Source organism: Coregonus clupeaformis, unplaced genomic scaffold, assembly GCF_020615455.1.
Source record: "Coregonus clupeaformis isolate EN_2021a unplaced genomic scaffold, ASM2061545v1 scaf0493, whole genome shotgun sequence".
Taxonomy (NCBI): domain Eukaryota; kingdom Metazoa; phylum Chordata; class Actinopteri; order Salmoniformes; family Salmonidae; genus Coregonus; species Coregonus clupeaformis.
Genome location: NW_025533948.1, coordinates 164,660 through 183,687, shown reverse-complemented (window position 1 = coordinate 183,687; position 19,028 = coordinate 164,660). Strand labels below are relative to the sequence as shown.

Below are 19,028 nucleotides of genomic sequence, written 5' to 3'. Positions count from 1 at the left end.
GTTGTAATGGCTGGATTGGAATTAATGGAACAGAGTCATACATGTGGTTTCCATATGTTTGATACCATTCCATCTATTCCATTCCAGCCATTACAATGAGCCTGTCCTCCTATAGCTTCTCCCACCAGCCTCCTCTGCTTTATTAATAAGTAGACGGGACTCCATAGTGTTAGCTTTAGGAAGGTCTTTACCAAGATAAAACCGTATATTGATACAGAGCATTTGGGGTACTGTAGAACATCATGCTACAAGATAGTTAAAACATATATTTAAAAAAACAAACATAATTTACAAATTCTTTGAACAAATTTCATATAACAAACAACTAAAATACACACAATCATCAAAAGTAAGGTAGTGCCTCAATATATAGGGTTAGGGTTAAATCAAAATGCAAAAACATGAAAGGACAGAGGAGAAAAATGAGAAATGGTTTGACCTCTACTTCTCCAAACCATATCTTAGTCAGTCCTTCCCCATAGTGACACAAATACGGAATCATTTTACATAAACTTCCATTGCAAATACTTGTTATCTATGTGCAACTAGCAACAAATTGTAATAAACATTTACAACCACCAGGTAGATACCGGCTGACACAGGGCTGAAAAAGAAAGAATTACCAAAACTATTAACTACAGTAGTTTCAGTTAAACAAAGTCTCTGTATCATCATAAAACATTCAATCTGGAATATGATAAAACACCACATGGCTGTATAATAGAAGCCATAGTACTGTATGCTATGCCCCATTTTTTCTAGCCAAAATTGCTGTGTCACTCTCCACCCATAATAGCCTTGACGTTGGAGTAAAGCAATGTATCCTCATCTGTCTCTCCTACTGGCTTACCGTCCTCTTGCTACTCATCCTTCCCATCATCTCCTCCCCTTCCTCCCCTTCTATCTCCTCCTCCTCCTCCTCCTCCATCACTCCACTCCCCTCTCCACCATCTTCTTGCCCCTCATTCTTCTTCTCTTGTTTGATTTCGGCGTACTCTGACTCTGTGGTGGTGTTCTTCTTCGCTGCCTCCTCAGGAGTCTTCTTCTTCAGCAGGGAGTAGTTGATACTGGCGTAATCCACTTCATCTGGTTCTTCCCTTGTGGCAGATTTTCCCGCCTCTCCACTGGTCTGGGGCCCTCCATTTTCAGCTCCCTCCCTCAGCTCCACCTGCAGAGGGGTCTGCTCGCCCCCCACAGCCTGTCCTGTATCCGTCTATGGAGTACATTACAGAAAGCACAGTGTTATGAGTCTTTTGTTAGCTTGGTGGTCCCAGATCTGTTTATGCTGTCTTATCAACTCCTATTGGCATGTCAATGCTAACTGAATGTTGGTAAAGCTGAATAAAGAAAGAAACTGGTACTGCACCTGTTGGTCTTCACATGCCACCATCTCCAGGTTCATGAAAGGGCTTTTGGAGTCTGAGTCCTTTGGGATCCTCTCTTTGCGTCTAAGGAAAATATTACAAATGAAATGTCTCAATAACTGTATTTTGGAGGGGTTAGCAAGCACTTCCATTACAATATGGTGTAAGGTATTTGGTACTTTTGAAAATAAATCTGAAGTTATTGATAATAAATATAAATACATCAGTAAGACAATCTACAATTGATTTTTAAAACAACATATTCAGTTAACACTAACTGTACTTCAGTAATAGAATGCATGTACCTTTTACATTTCCCTGTCAAACACAGGAAGATACAACAGATGGTGGCTGAGAAGGCTGCACCAATCACAAATGCAGTAATCAGTTTTAGGTCCGACAGCATAGCCAGGATGTCTTTAAATACTCCCTCTATAAAGAGAACAACACATGTATGCTTTTAGAAGTGGCTCACAGTACTTTGTATCCTCTGAAGAAAACAAACATATTTTCTCAATCAAAGCATGTAAATCCTCTATGTTGCATTCATATTGGGTGGGACTGGGAAGCTGTGGCTCTCTAACAAAGTATCTTAATTTATATCTTTACCTCCTTGCTTTTCTTGTTTTTCTTTTTGGGTGACTTGCAGCTTCTCTCTCACTCTGCCCACTTCATTTCTGCTGACACACTCCACAGTGGTGTTGGTGTGGTTTCTGACAGGCAGGCTGATGGTGCTGTTCACTAAGAACATCAACACTGATGTAGTAAAACTGTACTCATTGGTGTCAAGCCATCTTATGAGGGGTAAGGGAACTCCCTGAGTGACACACACACAGGTCATGACCTCTGCCTGGACCACACACCCAGAGCCAGCAAGAATCACGGGACGGTCTGGTGAAAGACAGAGAGGGAAGATAAATCATAGGCAATTTAAAGGTAACAACATATCACAAGCCATTTTCAATCATGTCTGTACAGTGCTGTTTGTACTCACACATCACAGTGACAACAGTGGAAGCTGTCAGAGTCCTGTTGTGGTGTTGAGCTGTACACACATACTCCCCAGCATGCTCTCTTGTCATGTTAGAGATGGTGAGAGTGGCCAGTCCAGAGCTATTCTGTTCCAAAGCGGTTGTCCCATTCTTACTCCAGGTGATGTTAGATGATGATGGTGGGTAGCTGTCAACACTGCAGGTCAGATTCAGGGTATCACCCTCTCTCACTGTGTTACAACCAGAGATCTTGGGTTCCTTCACATCTAGAAAACAAAGAACAGTGCATACAGATTATGTTCATGAAATAGAACTGTTGAAGCACAGCGTGAAGGTCAGATAACGAACAGTACTTACATGTCACATTCAATTTCAGTGTCTTCTTAGTGGTGACGCTGCCATTGAATGTCACCAGACATGTGACCTTGGTGCCGTGATGCTTAGTTGAGGGGGTAAAGGTCAAATCTGAGAAGTGGGATGTTGTGATGCTGGTCAGGTCCTCTTTCTCCTGTATGGTGCTGTTGTCTCGGAGCTCAGTGATGTTGTCCCCTGTCCCTCTCCATGTCCATGTGATGTTAGGAGGAGTTCCAGAGCAGGTCCCCGGGGCTGTGTAGGTCAGAGTGGCTGGTTCACCCTCTGTCAGAGGAGGAGTCAACACTGATGGCTTCTGGGTCAGAACTGGACACAGGAAATACAAAACACAGAAGTGAGTGTCTGTGTACCATACATCAGAGAAACATAATCAGACGCAGTTTGACAGCATCATGTCTATGCTACCCCTGTAAAAAGTGTCTCACTGCTACAAATAATGCCAAAAAAAGTCCACCATTGTTTAGAAAAAAGCAGACTTTGGAAAGGGAGAATTGGGAAGGGGGATCTTGGCATTTGTGAATTGGACGTACAGTGCATTTGGAAAGTATTCAGACCCCTTGACTTTTTCCACATTTTGTTACGTTACAGCCTTATTCTAAAGTGGATTAAATTTTTTTTTTTTTCCTCTCCTCAACAATCTACACACAATGACTAAGCAAAAACAGGTTTTTGGAAATTTTTGCAAAAATAAATGAATAATAATAATGAATATCACATTTTCGTACAGTACCAGTCAAAAGTTTGGACACACCTACTCATTCAAGGGTTTTTCTTTATTTTTACTATTTTTTACATTTTAAAATAATAGTGAAGACATCACAACTATTAAATAACACATATGGAATCACGTAGTAACCAAAAAAGTGTTAAACAAATCAAAATATATTTCATATTTGAGATTCTTCAAAAAACCACCCTTTGCCTTGATGACAGCTTTGCACACTCTTGGCATTCTCTCAACCAACTTCATGAAGTAGTCACCTGGAATGCATTTCAATTAACAGGTGTACCTTGTTAAAAGTTAATTTGTGGAATTTATTTTCTTCTTAATGCGTTTGAGCCAATCAGTTGTGTTGTGACAAGGTAGGGGGGGGTATACCTATTTGGTAAAAGACCACGTCCATATTATGGCAAGAACAGCTCAAATAAGCAAAGTGAAACAACAGTCCATCATTACTTTAAGACATGAAGGTCATTCAATACGGAACATTTCAAGAACTTCGAAAGTTTCTTCAAGTGCAGTCGCAAAAACATAAAGCGCAATGATGAAACTGGCGCTCATGAGGACCGCCACAGGAATGAAAGACCCAGAGTTACCTCTGCTGCAGAGGATAAGTTCATTAGAGATACCAGCCTCAGAAATTGCAGCCCAAATAAATGCTGCACAGAGTTCAAGTCACAGACACATCTCAAAATCAACTGTTCAGAGGGGACTGCGTGAATCAGGACTTCATGGTCGAACTGCTGCAAAGAAACCACTACTAAAGGACACCAATAATAAGAGACCTGCTTTCACGAGCAATGGACATTAGACCGGTGGAAATTTGTCCTTTGGTCTGGAGTCCAAATTGCAGGTGTTTGGTTCCAACCGCCGTGTCTTTGTGAGACGCGGTGTGGGTGAACAGATGATCTCTGCATGTGTAGTTCTCACCTTAAAGCATGGAGGAGGAGGTGTTATTGTGTGGGGGTGCTTTGCTGGTGACACTGTCTGTGATTAATTTAGAATTCAAGGCACACTTAACTCGCATGACTACCACAGCATTCTGCAGCGATATGCCATCCCATCTGGTTTGGGCTTAGTGGGTCTATCATTTGTTTTTCAACAGGTCAATGACCCAACACACCTCCAGGCTGTGTAAGGGTTATTTGACCAAGAAGGATAGTGATGGAGTGCTGCACAGCTATTTTCAGGTCTCTCCAGAGATGCTAAATCGGGTTCAAGTCCGGACTCTGGCTGGGCCACTCAAGGACATTTAGAGACTTGTCAAATCAAATCAAATTGTATTTGTCACATGCGCCGAATACAACAGGTGTAGACCTTACAGTGAAATGCGTACTTACAAGCCCTTAACCAACAATGCAGTTTTAAGAAAAATAAGTGTTAAGTAAAAATAGATAAAAAAATAATTAAAGAGCAGCAGTAAAATAACAGTAGCCAGGCTATATACAGGGGGTACTGGTACAGAGTAAATGTGCGGGGTCACAGATTAGTTGATGTAATTGAGGTAATATGTACATGTAGGTAGAGTTAAAGTGACTTTGCATAGATAATAAACAGAGAGTAGCTGCAGCGTAAAAGAGGGGGTGGGTTGGAACAATGCAGAACAGCTGATGTTCTCATGTATGCTTCAATTTAGCTCATCTGGTAGGCTTGTGTCACTGGGCAGCTCTCCCTCGCCCTCCATTTGGAAAATCTGACCATAACTCTATCCTCCTGATTCCTGCTTATAAGCAAAAACTAAAGCAGGAAGCACCAGTGACTTGGTTAATAAAAAAGTGGTCAGATGACGCAGATGCTAAGCTACAGGACTGTTTTGCTAGCACAGACTGGAATGTGTTCCGGGATTCTTCAGATAGCATTGAGGAGTACACCACAGTAGTCACTGGCTTCATCAATAAGTGCATCGATGACGTCGTCCCCACAATGAACGTACATACATACCCCAACCAGAAGCCATGGATTAGAGGCAACATCCGCACTGAGCTAAAGGGTAGAGCTGCCGCTTTCAAGGAGCGGGACTCTAACCCAGACGCTTATAAGAAATCCCGCTATGCCCTCCGACAAACCATCAAACAGACAAAGAGTCAATACAGGACTAAGATTGAATCGTACTACACCGGCTCTGACGCTCGTTGGATGTGGCAGGGCTTGAAAACTATTACAGACTACAAAGGGACGCACAGCCGCGAGCTGCCCAGTGACACAAGCCTACCAGATGAGCTAAATCACTTCTATGCTCGCTTCGAGGCAAGCAACACTGAGGCATGCATGAGAGCATTAGCTGTTCCGGATGACTATGTGATCACGCTCTCCGTAGCCGATGTGAGTAAGACTTTTAAGCAGGTCAACATTCACAAGGCCGCAGAGCCAGACAGATTACCAGGACATGTACTCTGAGCATGTGCTGACCAACTGGCAAGTGTCTTCACTGACATTTTCAACATGTCCCTGACTGAGTCTGTAATACTAACATCTTTCAAGCAGACCACCATAGTCCCTGTGCCCAAGGACACTAAGATAACCTGCCTAAATGACTACCGACCCATAGCACTCATGTCTGTAGCCATGAAGTGCTTTGAAAGACTGGTCATGGCTCACATCAACACCATTATCCCAGAAACCCTAGACCCACTCCAATTTGCATACCGCCCCAACAGATCCACAGATGATGCAATCTCTATTGCACTCCACACTGCCCTTTCCCACCTGGACGAGAGGAACACCTACGTGAGAATGCTATTCATTGACTACAGCTCAGCGTTCAACACCATAGTGCCCTCAAAGCTCATCACTAAGCTAAGGATCCTGGGACTAAACACCTCCCTCAGCAACTGGATCCTGGACTTCCTGACGGGCCACCCCCAGGTGGTAAGGGTAGGTAACAACACATCTGCCACGCTGATCCTCAACATGGGGGCCCCTCAGGGGTGCGTGCTCATTCCCCTCCTGTACTCCCTGTTCACCCATGACTGCATGGCCAGGCACGACTCCAACACCATCATTAAGTTTGCCGACGACACAACAGTGGTAGGCCTGATCACCGACAACGATGAGACAGCCTATAGGGAGGAGGTCAGAGACCTGGCCGTGTGGTGCCAGGAAAACAACCTCTCCCTCAACGTGATCAAGACAAAGGAGATGATTGTGGACTACAGGAAAAAAAAAGAGGACTGAGCACACCCCCATTCTCAGCGACAGGGCTGTAGTGGAACAGGTTGTGGTCCTCTGTAGCTCAGCTGGTAGAGCACGGCGCTTGTAATGCCAAGGTAGTGGGTTCGATCCCCGGGACCACCCATACACAAAAATGTATGCACGCATGACTGTAAGTCGCTTTGGATAAAAGCGTCTGCTAAATGGCATATTATTATTATTTATTATTAGGTTGAGAGCTTCAAGTTCCTTGGTGTCCACATCACCAACAATCTATCATGGTCCAAACACACCAAGACAGTCATGAAGAGGACACGACAAAGCCTATTCCCCCTCAGGAGACTGAAAAGATTTGGCATGGGTCCTCAGATCCTCAAAAAGTTCTACACCTGCACCATCGAGAGCATCCTGACTGGTTGCATCACTGCCTGGTATGGAAACTGCTCAGCCTCTGACCGCAAGGCACTACAGAGGGTAGTGCATACGGCCCAGTACATCACTGGGGCCAAGCTTCCTGCCATCTAGGACCTCTATACCAGGCGGTGTCAGAGGGAGGCCCTAAAAAAAAGACTCCAGCCACCCTAGTCATAGACTGTTCTCTCTGCTACCGCGCGGCAAGCGGTACCGGAGCGCCAAGTCTAGGTCCAAAAGGCTTCTCAACAGCTTCTACCCCCAAGCCATAAGACTCCTGAACAGCTAATCATGGCTACCCAGACTATTTGCACTGCCCCCCCACCCCATCCCCCTCCTTTACGCTGCTGCTACTCTGTTGATTATTTATGCATAGTCACTTTAACCCTACCCACATATACATATTACCTAAATTACCTTGACTAGCCGGTGCCCCCGCATATTGATTCTGTACTGGTACCCCCTGTATATAGCCTCCCTACTGTTATTTTACTTTACTGCTGCTTATTTGCTTTAAAAAAAAAATACTTAACACTTTTTTATTGAAAATTTTTCTTTAAGAAAAACTTCATTGTTGGTTAAGGGCTTGTAAGTAAGCATTTCACTGTAATGTCTACACCTGTTGTATTCGGCGCATGTGGCAAATAACATTTGATTTGATTTTATTAATCCTGGAACATGCTTCAAAAGATATTAAAGTTAGGGGAGTTAGTGTCCTTGCCTGTTTTTAAGAATCTGATCGACAACACTGTTTGTGATAGCTGCAGTTGTTTCTAATCTTCAATTGTATCTGTAACTTGTGACACTTTGTCTTTTGTGTGTATTTTGTATTTTACTGTAATATTTGATGTACACGCTGCTATTTCCCTGTTTTGCCTTCTTGCCAGGTCGCCCTCACAAAATAGGTTTTTAACCTCAATGGGTCTTACCTGGTTAAATAAAGGTTAAATAAAAAATAAAATATATATACACAGACCGCCATCCCTTGTCTTACCGGAGGAAGCTGTTCTATCTTGCCAATACAGCGTATATCCCGCCAGCTGTATGTTATCCATGTCGTCATTCAGACACGACTCGGTGAAACATAAGATATTACCGTTTTTTAATGTCCCGTTGGTAGGATATCCGTGATCGTTGTTCGTCTATTTTGTTATCCAACGATTGTAAATTGGCTGATAGGATTGATGTTAGAAGCAGATTACCCACTCACCATCAGATCCTTACAAGGCACCCCGACCTACGTCCCCGATATCTCCGTCTCTTTCTCATGCGAATGACGGGGATCTGGGCCTTGTCGGGTGTCTGAAAAAAATCCTTCGCGTCCGACTCGTTAAATATTTTTTTATGTCCAGTACGAGGTGAGTAATCGCTGTCTTGATATCCAGAAGCTCTTTTCGGTCATAAGAGACGGTGGCAGAAACATTATGTACAAAATAAGTTACAAATAATGTGAAAAAACACACAAAATAGCAAAATTGGTTAGGCGCCTGTAAAACGGCAGCCATTTCCTCCGACCCCACTCCTGTGTTGTCTTGGCTGTGTACTTAGGGTTGTTGTGTTCTTGGGGACCTTCAATGCTGCAGAAATTTTTTGGTACCCTTCCCCAGATCTGTGCCTCAACACAATCCTGTCTCGGAGCTCTACGGACAATCCTTCAACCTCATGGCTTGATTTCTCTCTGACTTGCACTGCCAACTTTAGGACCTTATATAGACAGGTGTGTGCCTTTCCAAATCATGTCCAATCAATTGAATTTACCACAGGTGGACTCCAATAAAGTTGTGGAAATATCTCAAGCATGATCAATGGAAACAGGATGCACCTGAGCTCAATTTCGAGTCTCATAGCAAATGGTCTGAATACTTATGTAAATAAGGTATTTCTGTTTTTTATTCTTAATACATTTGCAAGCATTTCTAAAAAAACAGTTTTCGCTTTGTCATTATGGGGTATTGTGTGGATTGATGAGGATTTTTTATTTATTGAATCCTTTTTAGAATAAGAATGTGATGTAACAAAATGTGGAAAAGGTTAATGGGTCTGAACACTTTCCGAATGCACTGTATGTAGCTGTATGTTACAGTCAGTGTCCATATTTAACTACAGTAATTGTCATGTCAATGTAACTGACAGTAATAGTCATGCTGTACCTGTCACTGTGATTTTCATTTTCCGTGGGTATGTAAATGGTCCTTCTAACATTCTGAATTGATACATTCCAGTGTCCTTTTCTCTTATGTCGTTGATGATCACACTACAGTTCCCCTTTGTCAGGTCTGTCTCCAGAAGAGACACTCTCTGTTTATAACCCTCCTGAGCCTTAGAGGGATCTTTGGAGTGGAAAATTATGTTTCTATGCTGAACACATTTGCCTTTTGAAGGGCATTTGTACCATATTGCTGTGGTAGGCTTGACGTTAGCAGGGTGAGTGAAAGTACATGAAATAACAGCACATAGGCCAGTCTGTGCTGTTATTTTTTCTGGGCTAAAGGTGATGCTGTATGTGTTTGCAGCTGCTGGAGCTGCTGCTGGATGGGCCTTATCTAAGAGGGAAATGAATACAGTCATGAGTAATTCAGAAAGCACTTGGATACTACTTCACTTGTCCGTAACATTTAGGATGATACAGAATCAGTTTAGATTAAAATGGGTTACCACTACGACTACCACATCTATACAACTACAAATGATTTCAATATACTTTAATTATAAAAGGGACCCTACTTTGACATGTTGCTCTCTCTGTGAGAGAGAATAGTAGAGATGTGCAGATAAGGACCCACATCCTGCCTCCACTGCCTCGATGAATCAACCACAACACCAGGGTCTGTCCTCTTTCACCTCTCTCTCTGGTCACCTTGTCTGTGTCCACAGGTCTGGAGCACAGAGAGAGTATAGAATAACATAATAAATAGTGTTAAACAAGCAGTGAACATTTGAAATTCACTCTCACCTTTGATGCGCATGAAACAAGTTTTATGGACATTTTGATAAAGAGGGGGGGGGGGTGGCTTTAGCACGGACCTATACGGGAAGCCGACGGACAGGAATTCCCTGTTACGCGGAGACAGCTTCCACCCTACACCCCTAAAAAAGAGCCTCCCCATCAGCAAATAGAGTCGCATACGCAGGATATATAGTACACAGAGTGACTATAACAAACAAGCCGACTGTCTGGATGAGCGTTTCAGACAGCGGGATTACCCAGAGGAATGGCTGCATGACGCAAGGGATTGTTATAAAAATATGACTCAGGATGACAGCCTCACACCCAAACCACCCCGCCCTCCTGACCAACACATCCAATGCTTCCCTCAGTACTCCCCACTTGGTAAACAGTTCGACCATATCATAAAAAAACACTGGCACATCTTGAGCACTGATCCACAACTGGAAAAGACGTTTAAAGAACCTACGCGGGTAGTCTTCAGACACGCCCCCAACATTAGTCAAATGGTGGTAAGGTCTGATCTTCCACCACGTAGCACCTACCTAAACAATGTGCCGGACGGTAATTACAGATGTGGTCGATGTACCAAGTGTAACTTTACGAACAAATGCACAATGTTCAATCACTCTATCACGGGCAAGGGGATCATTACATGTTCCACAAAAAATGTGATATACCTGATTGAAATGTATTTGTGGCCTATGCTATGTAGGAAAAACGAAACGAGCTCTGAAAACAAGAATAGCAGAACACAGGAGTTATATCAGGAATCTTGACCAGAGAAACCCTGTGGCTGCGCATTTCATGGAGGCTCCTCACAATATTAGCTCTGACATACATTGGTATCGAACATGTTAAGACTCATAAGGGGGGGGGATACTGATAATATATTATTGAGAAGAGAATTGTATTGGATTCACCGTTTGTGCACCATGTCTCCTAAAGGTCTGAACCAAGAGTTTGATATCAGACCATTTCTTACGTATGTCACTTTGATTTGTCTTGCCTTCCAGGTCTCATATTTGGTCATTTTGTACATATATATTAGATTCTGTAACTACTACATGTGCCCATCTCATTGACATCAAATTATTAGAGCTACACAAATTGTTTTTGAAATAGGTCACTGGAATTATATCTAAGGCCACCTCACCTCCTGCGTGTAATGGTCAGACGGGCGGGTATTCGAACGGTTTCCAACAATCAATTTTTTCTGTTGCCTAGGTTTTAACTTGAACCCATTTGAATGTTGTGGGAAATTATTCTCTTATATTTTAGATGTGCTGTTAGCTTAGAAAGAATACATTAATGATTAAACATAATAGGTTTGTGCTGTACTGATATAGACTGTTTAATATGACAAGCTGTGATTAATGTGGGGAACTGTTAGGGTGTAGGATGAGATAAGACTTGTGTCTCACATACACACACACTGCCTCTTTGTTAAACCGCTCAAGGACAGACTATGTCTGAGGTTGCTGACTCGAGACAAGTTGTGGAGATAACAACGAATGCCTGGCAACAGTGAAGCACCAAGGGGCTGGGACCAGCCTGTGCGCCAACGATAGGCTGAGTAAGTCTAAAACCACGCTCAGTCTCTACTCTGATAGGCCTGCTTGGAGCAGGAACTATCTCTGTCAGAGTATTTAAAGAAGAACTTATAACAATGGCTCAGTTCTCTGACTGCCCTGCGTGGTGTTTCAGTGGACCCGTATATACGAACATCATATTTACCATTGAAGTGTTTTGCATTAATTAAAATACTGGTCTATTTTAGAAGACGTGTATTGACCTCTTTTTGTTCCTATACCAGATTTGAATTGACGCAACTTAACAATGTATATAATCCTTTATGACCATATGCACCTCTGTGATTAATTATGATTGATTGTGCACAAAAGTGAATTGAATTGTTTCCACGCCCACAATGAGTCATGTGCGTATTGGTCATATGAGATGAAATGTGTATATTTTGGGAAGTGAGCAGTCAGTTTGTTTGACCTGACAAAGATCCGTTTCCGCTCGAAACGTTGTCAATAAAGTAGGCATTCATAACATCTGACATGAACGTTTCATGACACGTTTATGATTGTTACAACCTTCTTAGCAAATTTTTTCAACTAATTTAATACATCAGAGAAGATGTCAAACTTCTAGTAATGCTTTATTTTACCCTAATTGTCTGGAATGTATTTAGAAACCACATGGTAGCAGAGTAATTAGATACCATTTTACCTAAGTTGTCATGGAGAGTCATTGTAACAAACAAACTACCAATTGTTTCTACCAAGGAGTTACTAGTTTTGTTAAACAATTTCAAGTAATGTCCAGAGTTGCATATTTTCTCCAAGTCCTTTAACAGTTGTTGTTTTTTGCCATGCAGAGAATAAGACTGAATCAGCACATTACCTCTCTCTATGTATGCTCTCCCTGTTGATTGTGAGTCCTGTGTGAGACTGATGGGTGTGAACTGTCACTTCATGTCCCCAGTCTGTTACTCCTCCCTCTAACCTGGTGCTGCGATCCAGGAAGTCCCTCTGTACAGTATACCGTCCAGCCATACTATACTGTACATAGACCACAATCAACCAACCCATCAAACCAACCCATCAAACCAACCCATCAAACTCCATCAATCCATACCCATCAACCAACACTGGAATCCCCATAGCTTTTATATTCAGATAGTTTATTTCTAATTTGTACCTTATTCAAAACCAGTAATAGTGTCATGTTGTGTAGTTGTAATGTTCATGTAGTCATAAATCAACATAATTGACCACTATACAGAGATCTAACTGCAATTTCTCTAAAACAATATTACTGTAAAATCCATTATGCCTTCTTGGTCTTCAGCTCAGTTTCCCATGATGTGTTTTACTTTAACCAGATCTGATAGTTAGCCTTACAGCTTCCACCCTACACCCCTAAAAAAGAGCCTCCCCATCAGCCAATACAGTCGCATACGCAGGATATATAGTACACAGAGTGGGATGTAGGGTGGAAGCTGACTCTCAATATTGATATAGGTGGGGTTTGACTTCTCCTAAATACTTACATTTGAACTGTACTCCCTAAAATACAGTATGTGTTGCTGTTATTAGAATATGTTCAGATCAGAACAGGCCTCATGCCTCAACAATGGACATTATCGTGATATATTTTCTGGTGACTAATCCTTTAAACGTCTTTCAACCAGTGGCAGCCACTGATTTGCTGAATACTCAAGTCTATCCATCTACAGAAAAGCCATATTTCTTTGATTCCAAGCTAAAATAAATGAAGAAAACAACAGGAAATGTGGCAAGTTTGAAATCTGTATTCTTAGCACATCTCCTAAACAGTAAGATAGAAATACCCCCCCAATTACAGTTCTCCGTTACTTTATTAACAGTTATCCTCATGCCACTTCTACATCACACAAATATATGTTTAACCATTTACAGTGCCTTGCAAAAGTATTCATCCCCCTTGGTGTTTTTACTATTTTGTTGCATTACAACCTGTAATTTAAATTGATTTTTATTTGGATTTCATGTAATGGACATACACAAAATAGTCAAAATTGGTGAAGTGAAATGAAAAAAATAACTTGTTTCAAAAAATTATAAAAAATTAATAACGGAAAAGTGGTGTGTGCATATGTATTCACCCCCTTTGCTATGAAGCCCCTAAATAAGATCTGGTGCAACCAATTACCTTCAGAAGTCACATAATTAGTTAAATAAAGTCCACCTGTGTGCAATCTAAGTGTCACATGATCTGTCACATGATCTCAGTGTATATACACCTGTTCTGAAAGAACCCAGAGTCTGCAACACCACTAAGCAAGGTGCACCACCAAGCAAGCGGCACCATGAAGACCAAGGAGTTCTCCAAACAGGTCAGGGACAAAGTTGTGGAGAAGTACAGATCAGGGTTGGGTTATAAAAAAAATATCAGAAACTTTGAACATCCCACGGAGCACCATTAAATCCATTATTAAAAAATTTAAAGAATATGGCACCACAACAAACCTGCCAAGAGAGGGCCGCCCACCAAAACTCACGGACCAGGCAAGGAGGGCATTAATCAGAGAGGCAACAAAGAGACCAAAGATAACCCTGAAGAGCAGCAAAGCTCCACAGCGGAGATTGGAGTATCTGTCCATAGGACCACTTTAAGCCGTACACTCCACAGAGCTGGGCTTTACGGAAGAGTGGCCAGAAAAAAGCCATTGTTTAAAGAAAAAAATAAGCAAACACGTTTGGTGTTCGCCAAAAGGCATGTGGGACACTCCCCAAACATATGGAAGAAGGTACTCTGGTCAGTTGAGACTAAAATTGAGCTTTTTGGCCATCAAGGAAAACGCTATGTCTGGCACAAACCCAACACCTCTCATCACCCCGAGAACACCATCCATGTTTTTTTGTCTTATGTCTTGTTTGTTTCACAATTTTTTTTATTTTGCATCTTCAAAGTGGTAGGCATGTTGTGTAAATCAAATGATACAAACCCCCCCAAAATCCATTTTAATTCCAGGTTGTAAGGCACCAAAATAGGAAAAATACCAATGGGGGTGAATACTTTCGCAAGCCACTGTAACCTGCCAATAATTGCAACTGCAGTATCAGAATCAGGCCAGGATTCAATCCGAGCTACAATGCTGCTTTGAATGGTTTTGGTAAATGCTTTATTTTACAGCTCTGTGTCAGATGGTACTGTATGTGCCTGGTGGTTGTACATTTTCAATACAAATATTTGCTAGTTGTACAAAGAAGCAAGTTTTGGTAATGTTTTTGTAATGTTTTTTAAGGAAGTGTAATTTTACTTTTGGAATGTTTCTGTTTTGTCACCATGGGGTAGAGATGTCAAACCATTTCCTGTTTTTCTCCTCTGTTCCTTTAGTTTTGCATTTCTACTGGGGGGGTGGTATTGCAGGGGGGAAGCAAAACTTGCAAAACTTTCAAGTGGGCAAAACCATTCATCTTGAGACGACGGGGGAGGGGGTGTACTCAACATTACTAATAATTGAAAATAACAAAATTCCCAATGGATCATGATACTTTCTGGTTTTAAAAAAAAGTAGGGGTGCATTTGCAGCTGCTGCGTTTGCTACGTTGCTCAGGGCAGCCACTGTTTTGGTTCAGTGCATTTAAAGGCTTTGCATGGTCAATCTGGCATCTATTGCGATATGGCCTCTGCAGAAGTCAGGGCATTTACTGTATACTTCTTGTAGAGCTGTTGTGAAGGAAGTTGTCAAGGAAGTGAGTTTGTGTTTATACTGGACCTCCCGTCCACCAATCATGTCAATGCAGAGGTATATGGAGACCTCCGGCTTTGTTACACAATTGTGGCGGTGCATGGCGATGAGGTATGGAGCTCACTTTGGCCTCTGCATGCCTCCGGAGGCTCCGCAATTGCTTCACACCATCCATATGGCGCCATATTTCCAGATCAAGCTAAAATAGGCTTTTAAAGGCGCTTCATGGTCAATCTGTTGTCTGCATAGGCTGTGCAGCATTTACAGTGATACAGCCTCTGCAGAAGTCAGGGCATTCATCCTTCTTGCTCTTCTTTGAGCAGTGCAGAGCTGTTGTCAAGGAAGTGAGTTTGTGTTTATAAAGGACCTCCCATCCCCAACTACCATCAATCAATCATGTCAATGCGGAGCTATATGGCACCCTCTGCATTGTTTGGGAGGCACACAGCAATGCGGTATGGAGCTCGATTTGGCCTCTGCATGCCTCCGGGTTCCACAATTGCGTCACACCCTCCATATGAAGCCTCCGACCACATTTTCAGATCAAGCATAAGTTGGCTTTTAGAAAGCACTAGTTGCTCCACTGGTGTTTAAAATGGAAAGGCACGTGCAAAGAAAATTGCTTGTCTATTTTGTTGTACAACTATCTGGTGGAATGTGCTTTGAAAATAAAAAAAATGTTTGTCTTGAAGGCAAAGTTAATTTGCTTTGACTCTCGTGTTCATAGGCCTACATGTGCATTTGCGGGGCACAACAAAACATTAACCAAGCCAATAACACAGTTCTTCTCCCTTAATTCCCTTTTCGCTCTGTGTCACTCACTCAAATGCGTTCTGACCGCTCCCTCTACACACGCGTCCTGAGTGCTTGCACAAGCTCACATTAGGCCTACAGAAATAAATGCCTATAAAACGTATCTAAGCTAAATTCCTTGCAAAACGACGACAGTTTTATCACAAATTCTAAATGGACTGGTTGATTGAAGTAGGGAAATATGTGTTCCAACAATGGGTTGCAGTTTTGGAATAATTGTGTCTTGTCTATTTTCCGTTTAGGCTACTTTGCAAACTGCTAGATTAGAGTTGGTTAGGATATAACCCCCCTAAACATAGACATGTTCCACACTGATAACATGCAAAAACATTAGTTTAATAAAGACAAAGAGCATATTTTCATCAGAATCATTAAGCCTACGTACCAAACAGATGTTGTGGCCGTAATTCATCACCATACAGTGATCGATGTGGAATTGTCCATTTAGAAAATTCCAAAGAACAGGCAGAATGCTCTAAATCAATCATCTATTTATTGAAAAGAAGATAGATTTTGGTTTGTAACGCTGAAAAGATAGTCTTTCAACTCGCTATATTGAGCCCTGTTTCAAATGATCACTCTTTGAGAAGAACTGTTCCAGACTGGAGATGAGCATCACTTCCCACTGCCAACCTTTTTCATTTTCAGAAAATATTTGGTTATATTTTATTCTGTTATAGTACATCATGTTTTTTTACTATAAAATAGGTGTGTCTTGACTGTGATAAGGGCTTGGGAAATAAGAGTGCCTTGTCTGCTAAATCAACAGAACAAGGCTACATACAGTGGGGAAAAAAAGTATTTAGTCAGCCACCAATTGTGCAAGTTCTCCCACTTAAAAAGATGAGAGAGGCCTGTAATTTCCATCATAGGTACACGTCAACTATGACAGACAAAATGATTTTTTTTTTCTCCAGAAAATCACATTGTAGGATTTTTTATGAATTTATTTGCAAATTATGGTGGAAAATAAGTATTTGGTCAATAACAAAAGTTTCTCAATACTTTGTTATATACCCTTTGTTGGCAATGACACAGGTCAAACGTTTTCTGTAAGTCTTCACAAGGTTTTCACACACTGTTGCTGGTATTTTGGCCCATTCCTCCATGCAGATCTCCTCTAGAGCAGTGATGTTTTGGGGCTGTCGCTGGGCAACACAGACTTTCAACTCCCCTCCAAAGATTTTCTATGGGGTTGAGATCTGGAGACTGGCTAGGCCACTCCAGGACCTTGAAATGCTTCTTACGAAGCCACTCCTTCGTTGCCCGGGAGGTGTGTTTGGGATCATTGTCATGCTGAAAGACCCAGCCACGTTTCATCTTCAATGCCCTTGCTGATGGAAGGAGGTTTTCACTCAAAATCTCACGATACATGGCCCCATTCATTCTTTCCTTTACACGGATCAGTCGTCCTGGTCCCTTTGCAGAAAAACAGCCCCAAAGCATGAAGTTTCCACCCCCATGCTTCACAATAGGTATGGTGTTCTTTGGATGCAACTCAGCATTCTTTGTCCTCCAAACACGATGAGTTGAGTTTTTACCAAAAAGTTATATTTTGGTTTCATCTGACCATATGACATTCTCCCAATCCTCTTCTGGATCATCCAAATGCACTCTAGCAAACTTCACACGGGCCTGGACATGTACTGGCTTAAGCAGGGGGACACGTCTGGCAATGCAGGATTTGAGTCCCTGGCGGAGTAGTGTGTTACTGATGGTAGGCTTTGTTACTTTGGTCCCAGCTCTCTGCAGGTCATTCACTAGGTCCCCCCGTGTGGTTCTGGGATTTTTGCTCACCGTTCTTGTGATCATTTTGACCCCACGGGGTGAGATCTTGCGTGGAGCCCCAGATCGAGGGAGATTATCAGTGGTCTTGTATGTCTTCCATTTCCTAATAATTGCTCCCACAGTTGATTTCTTCAAATCAAGCTGCTTACCTATTGCAGATTCAGTCTTCCCAGCCTGGTGCAGGTCTACAATTTTGTTTCTGGTGTCCTTTGACAGCTCTTTGGTCTTGACCATAGTGGAGTTTGGAGTGTGACTGTTTGAGGTTGTGGACAGGTGTCTTTTATACTGATAACAAGTTCAAACAGGTGCCATTAATACAGGTAACGAGTGGAGGACAGAGGAGCCTCTTAAAGAAGAAGTTACAGGTCTGTGAGAGCCAGAAATCTTGCTTGTTTGTAGGTGACCAAATACTTATTTTCCACCATAATTTGCAAATAAATTCATAAAAAATCCTACAATGTGATTTTCTGGAGAAAAAAAATCTCAATTTGTCTGTCATAGTTGACGTGTACCTATGATGAAAATGACAGGCCTCTCTCATCTTTTTAAGTGGGAGAACTTGCACAATTGGTGGCTGACTAAATACTTTTTTTCCCCACTGTACCATTGCACAGCCATAGGCTTCTAAACTCAGCAAAAAAAGAAACGTCCCTTTTTCAGGACCCTGTCTTTCAAAGATAATTAGTACAAATCCAAATAACTTCACAGATCTTCATTGCAAAGGGTTTAAACACTGTTTCCCATGCTTGTTCAATGAACCATAAACAATTAATGAACATGCACCTGTGGAACGGTCGTTAAGACACTAACAGCTTACAGATGGTAGGCAATTAAGGTCACAGTTATGAAAACTTAGGACACTAAAGAGGCCTTTCTACTGACTCTGAAAAACACCAAAAGAAAGATGCCCATCTGCGTGAACGTGCCTTAGGCATGCTGCAAGGAGGCATGAGGACTGCAGATGTAGCCAGGGCGATAAATTGCAATGTCCGTACTGTGAGATGCCTAAGACAACGCTACAGGGAGACAGGACGGACAGCTGATCATCCTTGCAGTGGCAGACCACGTGTAACAACACCTGCACAGGATCGGTACATCCGAACATCACACCTGTGGGACAGGTACAGGATGGCAACAACAACTGCCCAAGTTACACCAGGAACGCACAATCCCTCCATCAGTGCTCAGACTGTCCGCAATAGGGTGAGAGAGGCTGGACTGAGGG

At 42.1% G+C, this 19,028-nt stretch overlaps 1 protein-coding gene across 1 annotated transcript; it reads right to left on the bottom strand.

Moving 5' to 3' along the window:
- Positions 1 to 180: 180 nt before the first annotated feature.
- On the bottom strand, positions 181 to 12,448 carry LOC121559419 (sialic acid-binding Ig-like lectin 5). Its single transcript, XM_041872643.1, has 9 exons — positions 12,370 to 12,448; positions 9,735 to 9,886; positions 9,161 to 9,553; positions 2,714 to 3,034; positions 2,359 to 2,622; positions 1,974 to 2,255; positions 1,670 to 1,796; positions 1,367 to 1,448; positions 181 to 1,213 (listed from the first exon to the last, which is right to left on the bottom strand). The coding sequence occupies exons 2-9, from the start codon at positions 9,793 to 9,795 to the stop codon at positions 839 to 841; spliced, it is 1,905 nt and encodes a 634-aa protein (XP_041728577.1). The 5' UTR covers positions 9,796 to 9,886; positions 12,370 to 12,448; the 3' UTR covers positions 181 to 838.
- Positions 12,449 to 19,028: the final 6,580 nt, after the last annotated feature.

Coding starts and splice junctions, on each gene's coding strand:
- LOC121559419 (XM_041872643.1), bottom strand. CDS start 9,795: ATGTGGGTCCTTATCTGCACATCTCTACTATTCTCTCTCACAGAGAGA. Junction 3,035..9,160: donor AATGAAAATCACAGTGACAG/GTACAGCATGAC, acceptor TCCTGTGTCCAG/TTCTGACCCAGAAGCCATCA. Junction 1,797..1,973: donor AAAACAAGAAAAGCAAGGAG/GTAAAGATATAA, acceptor TTCTCTTTATAG/AGGGAGTATTTAAAGACATC.